At 41.5% G+C, this 13,236-nt stretch overlaps 1 protein-coding gene across 2 annotated transcripts in view; it reads right to left on the reverse strand.

Moving 5' to 3' along the window:
- Positions 1–10,191, reverse strand: part of NEBL (nebulette) — a 382,486-nt gene extending 372,295 nt beyond the window's left edge. The window contains exons 1-2 of one of the 2 annotated variants that reach the window (XM_067562349.1): positions 9,772–10,191; positions 8,282–8,376 (exon numbers count right to left, since the gene is read on the reverse strand). In XM_067562349.1, coding sequence (XP_067418450.1) covers positions 8,282–8,376; positions 9,772–9,840 — 164 coding nt within the window. In that variant the 5' untranslated portion in view covers positions 9,841–10,191. The remainder of the gene's footprint in view (positions 1–8,281; positions 8,377–9,771) is intronic. The other variant, XM_067562348.1, reaches the window with a different exon arrangement.
- Between the last annotated feature and the right edge of the window lie 3,045 nt (positions 10,192–13,236).

Genomic DNA, 13,236 nt, shown 5'->3' on the forward strand with positions numbered 1-13,236 from the left:
GCAGCATAACTACAAGAACTGTAATGCCACTGAAGCACCCAGCGTATAGACATGTCAACAGTAAGGGACAAAGAGTTTACAAACTAAATAAAGGAGCCAGGAGCCAGCAAACAGAGCTGCAAACAGAGGAGTTTGAGTGGGAGTTTACAAGGGGAGTTTGCGGAGGGAGTGTGTAGGGTTCTGGTATTGTTGCGGTGGTCACTGCGGGTTTGTTTTGGTGGGGTGGTTTTTGGTGTGTGTTCTTTTGCTTTTTTTCCCCTTGCACTGACAGAACATAGGTGATAGTGAGGAAGCTATGCCAGATACAGAAGCAGCAGTGGTAGTGACCCAAGCAGTGGAAGAGACAATGAAGATGACTGGATATGGAAGCTGCGGGATGTACATAATCCTGGAGGGGATACCACGAAAGAGCTTTGTTTGTATGAAGTGTCGCCTGATACAGCTGATGGAAGAGAAGATCTGGGGCTTGGAGATGCAGATGGAAACTCTGGTTGAGTTTAGAAGGGGGTTCGAGCAGATGATGGAGCAAAGGCATGAGGAGGCTGAAGGGTAAAGCCCAGACTCGCAGATGGAAGCAGGACCAAAGAACTCTGAGGGGAGACTGCTGAGTGAGGAAAGTGGCCAGTGGAAGCATGCAACTACAAGAACCAGGCAGAGGAAAAGACGGGCTAGTGAAGGAGAAATAGAGCTCAGGAACAGGTTTGCGGAGTTGGAAAATGAAGAAGGGGTGCAGCAAGCAGTAACTGAAGATGGGAGGGCAAGGAAGAAGAGAAGAGCAGCTAGTCCTGTACAAAGAGTGGATAAGCCAATGGAGATACCACCAAATAAGAGCCCCAGGGAGCTCCAGGATGGGTTGCAGAAGATTGAAAGCGAGAATAGAAGACAAGAGGACTTGCAGCCAGAAAGAACAGGGGAGACGCTGGAGAATCGCACTGTCACCAGGAAAAGGCAGGTCTACATGACTGGGGACTCCCTCCTGAGAAGAACAGATAGGCCTGTAACTAGAGCTGATCCGGAAAACAGAAGGGTGTGGTGCCTGCCCGGTGCTAGGATATGAGATGTGAACCAGAGGATGAAGAGGATCCTAGCGGGAGCAGAAAAGAATCCACTGATTCTCCTTCATGTGGGAACAAATGATACGGCTAGATTCTCACTGGAATGTATCAAAGGAGACTATGCCAGTCTGGGGAAGACTCTTAAGGAAATCGAGGCTCAGGTTATCTTCAGTGGGATTCTGCCTGTCCCTAGAGGAGGACAACAAAGGCATGACAAGATTATGATGATCAACTGATGGCTCAGGCAGCGGTGCTATAAGGAGGGCTTTGGGATGTAGGGTCACTGGGAGGCATTCATGGACAGAGGACTGTTCTCTTGGGATGGACTTCACCTCAACAGGGAGGGAAATAGATTTCTAGGATGGAGATGGGCACAACTGATTAAGAGAGCTTTAAACTAGGAATTTGGGGGAGATGGTTGGGAGATGCCCAGGTAATCTCCACGCTTGATTTTAACATTGAGAAGGAGGAAAATGAAATAGGAAAGGATATAGCAGTGAGTAGGGGAATGGACATTAAGAGGAAGGGTGGTGTAGATACCAAGCTAATAGGTGATAACAGCAGTCGAATGACTGTGGCGAATTGTGTAAGGAATGTGAGCAAAGCCAAACAGCAAAAATTAACATGTTTGTATACCAATGTGAGGAGCCTGGGTAACAAAATGGAGGAACTAGAGCTACTGGTGCAGAAAGTGAAACCAAATATTATAGGGATAATGGAAACATGGTGGAATAGTAGTCATGACTGGAGTACAGGTATTGAAGGGTATGTGCTGTTTAGGAAAGACAGAAATAAAGGTAAAGGTGGTGGAGTAGCATTGTATATCAATGATGAAGTAGACTATAAATAAATTAAAAGTGATGCAATGGATAAGACAGAGTCTGTCTGGGCAAAAATCACATTGGGGAAGAAAACTACTAGAGCTTCCCCTGGAATAATGCTTGGGGTGTGCTACAGACCACTGGGATCTGATGTGGATATGGACAGAGATCTCTTTAATGTTATTAATGAAGTAAATACTACTGGGACTGTGTGATTATATCTGGGAAATTTAAAATCTCCCATAGACTGGAAGATTAGTGCTAGTAAGAATAATAGGGTTCAGATTTTCCTGGATGTGATAGCTGACAGATTCCTTCATCAAACAGTTGCTGGGCCAACAGAAGGGGATGCCATTTTAGATTTGGTATTGGTGAGTAGTCAGGATCTTGCAGAAGAACTGGTTGTAGGGGACAACCTTGGTTTGAGCAACCATGAGCTAATTCAGTTCAAACTAAACGGAAGGATAAACAAAAACAAATCTGTGACACGGGTCTTTGATTTCAAAAGGGCTAACTTTAAAAAATGAAGGGAATTGGTTAGGGAAGAGGACTGTACTGAAGAACTCATGGATCTAAAGGCAGAGGAGGCTTGGCATTGCTTCAAGCCAAAGTTGCAGGAACTATCTGAAGCCTGCATCCCAAGGAAGGGGAAAAAATTCACAGGCAAGGGTTGCAGACTAAGCTGGATGAGGAAGCATCTCAGACAGGTGATTAAGAGAAAGCAGAAAGCCTCCAAAGAGTGGAAGACAGCAGGGATCAGCAAGGAAAGCTATCTTTTGGAGGTCAGAACATGTAGGGATAAAGTGAGAAATGCCAAAAGCCAAGCAGAGTTGGACCTTGCAAAGGGAATTAGCAATAGTAAGATTAATAGTAAGAGATTCTATAGCCATACAAACAGGAAGAAAACAAAGAAAGAAGAAGTGAGGATGGGGTGGAGGTTAAGGATAATCTAGGCATGGCCCAATATCTAAACAAATACTTTGCCTCAGTTTTTAATGAAGCTAATGAAAAGCTTAGGAATAGTGGCAGGGGGCTAATGGATTTGAGGATATGGAGGTAGAAAGCACCACATGTGAGGTAGAAGCCAAACTTGAACTGCTTAATGGGACTAAATCAGGGGACCCAGATAATCTCCATCCAAGGATATTAAAGGAACTGGCACGTGAAATTGCAAGCCCATTAGCAAGGATTTTTAATGAATCTGTAAATTCAGGGGTTGTACCATATGACTGGAGAATTGCTTTTTATTTTTAAGAAAGGGAAAAAAGTGATCAGGTAACTACAGGCCTGTTAGTTTGACCTCAGTAATATGCAAAGTCTTGGAAAAAATTTTGAAAAAGAGAAAGTACTTAAGGACATCAAGATTAATGGTAATTGGGACAAAATACAACATGAATTTACAAAAGATCGATCATGCCAGACCAACCTCATCTCCTTCTTTGAGAAGATAACAGATTTTTTAGGCAAAGGGAATGCAGTGGATCTAATTTACCTAGATTTCAGTAAGGCATTTGATACAGTTCCACATGGGGAATTGTTAGTTAAATTGGAAAAGATGGGGATTAATATGAAAATTGGAAGGTGCATAAAGAACTGGTTAAAAGGGAGACTACAACGAGTCATACTGAAAAATGAACAGTCAGGCTGGAGAGAGGTTACTAGTTGAGCTCCTCAGGGATCAGTCTTGGAACCAATCTTATTTAATCTTTTTATTACTGACCTTGGCACAAAAAGTGGTAGTATGCTAATAAAATTTGCAGATGATACAAAGTTGGGAGGTATTGCTAATACAGAGAAGGACCAGGATAACATACAACAAGATCTGGATGACCTTGTAAACTGGAGTAATAGAAATAGGATGAAATTTAATAGTGAAAAGTGCAAGGTCATGCAGTTAGGGACTAATAACAAGAACTTTTGCTATAAGCCGGGGACGCATCAGTTGGAAGTGACAGAGGAGAAGGACCTGGGTGTATTGGTTGATCACAGGATGACTATGAGCCGCCAATGTGATGTGGCCGAGAAAAAAGCTAATGCGGTCCTAGAATGCATCAGGCGAGGTATTTCCAGTAGAGATAGGGAAGTGGTAGTATCGTTATACAAGGCGTTGGTCAGATCTCATCTGGAATACTCAGTGCAGTTCTGGTCTCCCATGTTTAAGAAAGATGAATTCAAACTGGAATAGGTGCAGAGAAGGGCTACTAGGATGATCCGAGAAATGGAAAACCTGCCTTATGAGAGAAGACTCAAAGAGCTTGGCTTGTTTAGCCTAACCAAAAGACGGTTGAGGGGAGATATGATTGCTCTCTATAAATACATGAGAGGGATAAATACCAGGGAGGGAGAGGAGTTACATCAGTTCAGCACCAATGTGGACACAAGAACAAATGGATATAAACTGGCCATCGGGAAGTTTAGACTTGAAATTAAATGAAGGTTTCTAACCATCAGGGGAGTGAAGTTCTGGAACAGTCTTCCAAGGGGAGCAGTGGGGACAAGAAACATAACTGGCTTCAAGACTGAGCTTGAGATGTTTATGGAGGGAATGGTATGATGGGACAGCCTAATTTGGCAATTGACTGATCTTTAGATTACTAGCAGTAAATATGCCCAATGGCCTGTAAAGGGATGTTAGATTGGGTGGGTTCTGAGTTACTACAGAGAATCTTTTCTGGGTGTCTGGCTGGTGAGTCTTGCCCACATGCTCAGGGTTTAACTGATCACGATATTTGGAGTCAGGAAGGAATTTTCCCCCAGGGCAGATTAGCATAGACCCTGAAGGGTTTTCACCTTCCCCTGTAGTATGGGTCATGGGTTACCTGCTGGTGGATTATCTGTATCTTGAAGTCTTTAAATCATTATTTGAGGACTTCAATAACTCAGTCTTAGGTTAGGGATCTATTACAGGAGTGGGTGGGTGAAGTTCTGTGGCCTGTGTTGTGCAGGAGATCAGACTAGATGATCATAATGGTTCCTTCTTACCTTAGAGTCTATGAGTCTATAAGATAGATAAAGGGTGGAAGAAAAGAAGTGGTAGCATCTCCATTTTATGGATGGGTGAACTGAGGCAAAGAGATTACATGACTTGCCCATGATCCCATAGGAAGTCTGTGGCAGAAATGACAACTGAACCGAGATTTCAAATCCCAGTCCAGCTCCTTAATCACAAACACACTTCTTCCTTTCATATCAATAGCACATCTAAGTATGGTGCAGGCAAAGTTCCCCTCACAGCTGTTGAGGAATTTTTGCAGTAGAGTTGCTCCTTAAGTAAACAACATATAAAACAAATTTCAGATACACACAGAGAAAAACATAGCCTTGACATCTGAGCGGATTCTAGTACAGCAGAAATTATCCCTTCTATCAACATATCCTGATCACAAGAATTGTATAAAATCATCAGCTAGAAACCAGACAGACCACTAAAACAGATTTCTTTCTTGTATATAAAAAATGTCAACCTTGTATTTGTGCTTAGCTGTATTTTATTCCAAAGTGTATTGAATTAAATTATTTCATAATCTAGTCCTCCCTGGTCCATCAACTCATCTCATCCCACTCCTCCTGCCCCAATAAAACAAAGCACAGTTTGAAGTCAGCACATTCACTGATCAGCATTTATTACTGTTAATTCTAAGGGGAAATGAAACTGGTTTCAACAATTGTAAGTACACTAGTGAAATGAGTAAGAAGAGAGGTAAGAATCAAGTGGAAAATAAAATTCAAAATACAATGTAGCAAATACATTAACTCAGGAACTAATAACCTCAGTAATTTCAGTGTCTCTTTATATGCATTTTGACTTATCTAAATAAAAAGTTAACTATGGCTTTCATGCCTATTAAATGCTTTCTTCCATTAAAATGTTTTGTGCATAATTCTGTTTTCTATAAATCATACTTTTACTCATGGATGCCCTAAGTTACTTATCTAATAATAATGCTTTTGTCAAGCACTTCCAGCAGCCTATATAAATAAATTTACATTCGGTTTTTCTTTTGCAGATTTTATGATCAAGCAAGAACTGACTCAACAGGAGCTTCAACTGTCTCCTACTGACGAACACTAAAGAAGGTAAATCTCATCTAAATATTTATATTAGTGTCACTTAAATAAATAACTTTAACTATGTGATTAATCAGATGCAAGGTTAATAAATCAAAAAATAATAATTCAAATAGACAAATTACATTTTCAAAATACCATTTTGCATTAACTCAAACTGATGTCTTGTCTTTCTCTGTAAAGCATTCAAGATTTGTTCAGACCAGAAAAATTACTCCTATTAAAAATAATACTCTGCTTTATGTGGTTCAACAGCAAGACATATGCAACTCGATACTTTAAGCAAATGCTTAATGTTATATTGACAAACTCAGTACAAGTTTGACAACATTTAAGAACAGAGTTTAGAAAACTTTACAGTCTCATGGGTACTCACCTTTACAATGTTCTGACATTATTTTACTAATTCAGCTCTCATTTTCTGAATTATGATCTTCCATATCATACATACTAGCTCCTCCTGACTATTGTCAACAGTGATTATTACATAATTCTGTTTTTAAAAAAGAGCAGGAAATTTATTTTTAAGGATCACTATTACATACAAAGTTCCTTAAAGTGCCTAACAGGAAGTATAGCACCTTACACGTATATAGCACTTATTCCCCATACACCCACTCGGAAAGACCTCAGTACACATTATGGACTGCATTTCCCGCACTGAAGGATCGCTTCCCCAACGGAAACATAGGAACCTACGAGGAAATACTGCACCTACCATGCACCCACAGTATGAAGGAATTTTCTGTTGGAGAGTGGGTTATTAAATATAAATAACCAATTGAAACTACTTAGGAAGTTATAAGTGGGCAGAATAGCAGAGTTGACATTTAGCCATGACAAGGGACATGTAAAAATGTACTCTTGCAAGAAGTACCAAAGCATCATGGGATCTGTAATGACCACAAGCTATATGGGTCTCTCTCTATTTCAGACTTCATCCAAAAGACAACACTTCCAAAAGCAGAGGACTATCCAGAACCATGCTGAATCATTGATTTAGTACTGACTCAGAGGAAAGTGTACCACCTACTGAATCACCAACATCACTTCCTGTAGCCCTGTTTTTATCTTGCAACTACTGATGAAGCCTACCCATGCATGATGTAAGAGATCTGAGTTCACAATGTGAGGTAGGCCCCTACAAAAAGAACTAGAAACTTTGGGCCAGGAAATAAATTCCTAAAATGTGATTACACACACTGGAAGGAGAATCTTCAAGTTTTGGCAGCAGAGTAACAACATTTATAGAAATGTTCTTATTTTAAAAGTACACAGAGATTTTTACATTCATTTTAAAATCATTTTATCATGGAAGAGGATAAGCATAAGTTAGTTACAAAATATTGGACTGTCCTGTATGGATCATAGTGAAGTGTTACACTGATGAAATAAAGCTTTTAGGATGATACTTTATGACAAATATTTCAGGTATTAATACTTTTGGTGTGGATAGGCAAGGAAATGATCACAATATGAGCATATATTTTAAAGGAATATTAAGGTCAAATTTAGTCCAACTTTTATAAAAATACCCTTTTACAAAAGCAAAGAACAAATGTTTCTAAAGCTTAAAAAAAATATACACTCAAATGCACCTAGCAAATGTTAGGGCATGGTACAAACAACCACAACAATAGGAAAGTTTTTTATATACCAGAATGTTCCCCTATAGTATTTGCAACCCAAACACAGAAGCATTGTGCCAGTGCATTAGAACCAGAAAATGAGATTGACCAGAATCTGACTACTGTATAGACAAAAGTGAAACTGACTAAGTATTTTGAGATAAAGGCAGAAAGTAAAACAGACAGCAAGAACAGTGAAAAGTAAAATGAATTTAAAACTACCCAGTTTTAGTAAACCAAAGTGTTGTTTAAACAACGGAAGTAAGGATTTTTACAATATGTATGATAAATTTAAAAAAGAAAATTGACAGTTCCCCAGTAAAACTCTTACCAGAAGTAAAAACTTTTGTATCTGAAATACTGATTATGGGCCTAAATATGGATTGAGCTCTGTGTGGGTAAACCTCTATATCCTGGCAGATTCCCAGTGAAATTAAAAGGGCTCAGCGCTGGAGTCTGACCACACTCATTGCAGAATGGGGCTTTTCTGCTGAAATTTGATATTGTAACAGCATATGCAGTCAATATACATGATGATCTTTATTAAATTAAAAGATACATTGCTGCTTAGGACTGCACTGCCACACCTATGTAATACAATTAACCAACTTTTTAAAGCAGTACAATTCATGTTTGTGCTCTGATAATCTCCCCCACCAGCTTTTTTCTCAAAAGCATTTCTGCAAGACTTGACATTTATAATACTTACGCATTGCAATATGGTTTCTTTTCATATCCTTTGTAATTGTTCATGTTTAAAGCCATTTTGCAGACCTCACAATGGAAACATCCTTTATGCCAATACTGTAAAGAAATTTAAATTATAGTTACTTAAAATATTGATGTTTCCAGGACTGATTTTTGAAGTTACATTAAGTATTTAAATACAATTTTGAGTCAATATTTTTGCAAACTGGGAGAGGATTTTTACCACTAAGACATTAAATAAGTATTTCTGTAAACTAAAGAGTTTTACTTTCTTACATTACTGTAAGCACTTCTGAAACAACTCCAAATGCCATAAATTCTCTATTAAAGTGAATGCCAAGATCTCAGCAGTTTAACCTTACTGGAATTATTTAAAGGACACCTGAAGCAGAATTTTCACATTTTGATTATACAAAATCAAAGTGTCAATGCTATATGGATAAAACCACTAACTAATATGGATGTTGGCATGCTAAATATAAACTACATTTAATACACAGAATATTTGCATCTAGTAGCCACTACTCCCTTTCCAGGGTGTGTGTGTCAATTTGGAGCATCCATCACCACCTTAATATTTGTACACTTATGAAATGATCAGGTTTTGTGATAACTAATATTAAAAAGGAATAATTTCTATCGAAAGGGCATCTACATTGCCCCGATGTAGTTCAATTATCAGTTACAGCAGAATAGTTGTGTGATATGCTGTTGAAGCATCTCAGCTGTGTCAACCTGGGAAGGAATCTGCTATAGCTGGCAGGGGTTTCACCTTTGATATAACTTCCTTTAGGGAGTGAGAGAAGAAAATGACTCTATGATCTATTCTTTAAAACGCTGTCCTGTTATATGCATTGCAGAAAGGGTTGTCGGCTGAAATAGGCATAAAAGCCTCTTGTTCTTGATGGGTGAATGGGCATTTGAATCTTGATCTTCAATTCTGGGCTCTCTAGCATGTATTCATAGCAATGCGTCAGCACCAGCAGTGCTATGACATGTTAATTACTATCTGTCTATTTCCTCGTGATTAGAGGAGGAGGAGCAGATTCCAGCGCAGTGACAGGCAGAGGTACGGCACTTTACTTGCAACCTGCAGGTATTTTACACTCCACCCTGTCCTTTAAGCCACATCAGTCAGCTCCCTGCAGCAACAGCCGAGCTCCCAGCAAGAAAGATACTGTGCACCGCTTCTCCAAGGCGACTGCCACCCCCTCCGCCCAGTGACTAAACAGCAACCCCGGCAAACACCTCTCTTCTCATCGCCCCCCTCCCCCATGGGCGCCTGCTTTAGGAGGCAGTTTGCTCTATTTCACTCAACATTTCAGACGACATACTTAGTCCGGCAGGCAAAATGGTGCTACCGGGGGGGGGGAGGGAGAGGAATCACTGTGACACTCTCACGGTCACTATGCTCAGCCCCAAGCTCACTCCTCTATCACCTCCTCCCTCGTCCGCCCCCGCGCCCCATCCCCTCGGCGGGGCGACCAGCACCTTATCCAGGCAGTTGACTTTCTCGGTGGGATAGACGACTTTGCCACAGCGGGCGCACTGGGGGTTCATTTTCAGGCTCCTCGCGAGCGGCGGCTCTGCTGCAACTGGCCCCGGTGGAAGCAGCTCCCGAGAGCCGCTGTGGCATCCCCGCCCCGCGCGGGCGAGGGGGCGGGCGGGCGTCCGTCAGGGGCGGCGGGCGGGCGAGAAGGTCATCGGCTGAGGCGCTGCTCCAGCTGACTGCAGCGAGCGCGGCAGCACGTGCGAGTGGGAGGGAGGGGAGCCCGTGTGTCCCCCGCCTGCCTCCACCCTCCTCGCTCGCTCGGTGCCTGCGCTCTCGGCTCCCGCGCCGACGGGCTGGGTGACTCACGCTGATCACCGCCGCGCAGGGACAAGCCAAACCCGCCAGCCGGCTGCGTTGCGGTGCCGAGCTCAGCCAGGGCGCCCCGCCTCGTGGGCAGCCGCCCAGCTTCTGTGCCGCCCTGCCGGAGGCGCTGGGGGTGGGGGGGAGCGGTGCAACCTGCCGGGCGGCCGCGGCGGGAGACACCCCGCGGCGAACACAGCGGTCAACCCTCGGGGCAGGAACTGGGGGCTGGGGCGGGCCTGGCCCTGCCGCGCTCCTCACACACACCTGTCTGAGCCACGGGGGAAGGCTGAACTGCCTGATGGCTGCTGCTGATTGGAGTGTCCTAGTCAAACTGAGGGTTGCCAACCCTCCAGCACTGGCCGGGAGTCTCCCGGATTTAAAGATGATGGCCTGGGATGAAACCTCCAGGAGTAGGGCCACCAAAAACTGGCACCATAGTAGTGCCAGAACCCCTTTCATCAGGGGAACTCAGGACATTTTACACACGTAGGCCCAGAGTCTGAACTCAGATCCCTGCAGATGGTGCTTTGACCCTATGTGGTTGGAGCTGCAGGATCAGGACCTGATTCTCTAGGTTTATACTGTGACCGTCTCCTGGGTCTCCAGCTATCGGACTAGGGTTGTGTGGGGAGGACAGGAATCCCCTTTGGCAAAGGATTTGGAAATAAGGCTTTGTTTTGAGTGGGAGCAAAATTCAAACAATTGAAAATTTCTCTGCAAAGGAGAATTTCGGGGAGGATGAGATTATTTTGGATCAGTTGGCTCATTTTGGTTTGATTGCAACTTATTTTATTTTATATTATAGCCATACAATACCAAGAAAGAAAGAAAACATCATTTCAAAATTTTAAAAAACTGAAATGTTTCCTTCCCAAACTGTGGAAATGGGACACTTGAGCCATGTCAGAACTTTTTGTTTTTTCTCCAAGACATTTTCTCTGAGACATTTTGATGGAACTGCATTTTCTAACAGAAAACGATTCTGTTAAATTTTTTCCAACCAGCTTTACATCTGATGAAAATAGTTGAAGCTATATTGGGATCAACACATAGACTTGGGTTTTCTCTTCCCTCAAGCCAGGAATTTCTCTTCACTCCCTTTATTGTTACATTCCCTTTCTGGCCTGACTTTGCAAGGCCTCACTCAGGTTGAGTAGTACTTATGCATACAATTAGTCCCATTGAGTACTCACATATGTAAGTACTATTCAGGCTGAGGGAGGCTGGCAGAATCAGACATCTGAGAGCAGGTTTTAGTCATTTATTTTAATCCAATCATTATTAGTGCTTGGGGGATGTGATGGCAAAGGTCTTGCATTTTTGCCTTGAATACAGTTCTCTTTAACAAATTGGTATGCAGACCATTTCTAGGGTGAAGTAGTGCAGCTCTTCAACAATGCACAGTTACACTGTACTACTTTGTGACAAGAAGTGAAAATGAAGTGTATATACAATGGAATTTTAGTAAATAGTCAGAATGAAATCAGCTAAACTGGAACTTGGCTATAACTCATGGTTTAGCAACCCAACTCTGATAAAAGGGGCCATGGGAACTTTAATACAAAATTTACATTCACCCTAGCAATTTTCAAGGCATGGGAAGTAGTGCCAAATAATTTAATTCAATTCAATTTAGAGCAGTATAAAAATAGATAATTACCCAATGATTAGGTCACAAATATCATAAGCCACAAGAGGTAATGATAGGGGGTTTCTATCCCCTCTAGATGTTAATACTTTAAACCCAGTAAAGTAGTAATGTCCAGATGGTGTTTCTACAGAGAAAACAGATTGTAGAAAATTGTACAGCTGAATACTGTCTCTTCTAACTTTCTTGATACAATAGAAGATGGTAAATTATAGCCCAACTAGTGCCCTAGTCCTGAAATCTGATCTGTTTAGGTAATGGTACTACCGATCCAAAAAATTCAAACATCAACATTTTTTAATTGAAATGTTTTACAAATTCTCATCTATAAAATGAGTAAATTATAATTACCTCCCCTAAGGTAGAGGCATGAGGCCTGCACAGATATATTAACTGCAATCATTGGAACAGCTAGGGCTAGGGCATGGTCTCCTGCCTTGCAATTCAGTACATGTTCCCTTGGGTGACACTGTGTTGCGTGGAGAAAGGTCCCATGCCAAAATCATGTGAAGGCAGGAGTTGTGAAGAGCTTCTACAGCCCAGGTCTTAGTTGCAGTAAATTTGCAAAAATCGGCCATAGTGTAGACCTTTCTGCCTGGAGGCGATTGGGCTATGCTTGGGCATAAGGACCTGCCGTGGCAGTTCAGACTGCAGGATGGGGCCAAGATTTGCTACCTGGAACATGGCGGCTTTTCTGCTGGGACAACAGTTCTCTAAAGTTAAGGCCAGTAGGTTTACTCATTACTGACTTTTTTCAGGGCTTGGAAAAATGATTTTTCCATTAATTTTTGCAGATTTTAATCATGGTTTCTGAAAGTGAGCTGAACATGTTTTGTTCTGGCTTACATCTGCAATTAAACATTGTACAGCATTGTTTCAGCTGCACCCATTGTCATCCCTGGATAATTTTCCAAGTGTAGACAGCCAGTAGAGGTAGTGGACAACAACACATCAGTAGATTAAATTACTCAAGAGGTTCTACTCAAAGATTATTGTAAAAAAATGACATTGGATTTATTGGTAATGATACTGGATTTCTAATAGAAACTTTCTATCTCAACTTTCACTGATCTTCATATCTAATATGCTCCTTTTACAAGTAAAAGTTTGAGACTACTTGCAGAGTAAGGTACTAGACTCAACGAGAGGTGGACAGAATCAGTAGAACCCTGCATGGATACAAAATTTGTATCCTCACCCAATCCCCAATCCACAAAAATGATCCACAGATATAAAGCAGATATCTGCAAATTTGCACGTCTCTAAGAATCAGCCTGCTAGGAATGGATATTAGCTAAAGTAAATAACATTTTTTAATGTGTTGAGAGGAAGGATAGTCTTGTGGCCAGATTAAAGCACTGAACAGGGAATCTGGGATGGAGCATTTAGGCATTACTATATTACATTACTATATTATTGATGATAAATAATAATGTTGGAAAAGAGAGCAGAA

The sequence above is a fragment of the Emydura macquarii genome, unplaced genomic scaffold (genome assembly GCF_026122565.2).
Source record: "Emydura macquarii macquarii isolate MOO-44397 ecotype Brisbane River unplaced genomic scaffold, CSIRO-AGI_Emac_v2 contig_2422, whole genome shotgun sequence".
NCBI classification, from domain to species: Eukaryota; Metazoa; Chordata; order Testudines; family Chelidae; genus Emydura; species Emydura macquarii.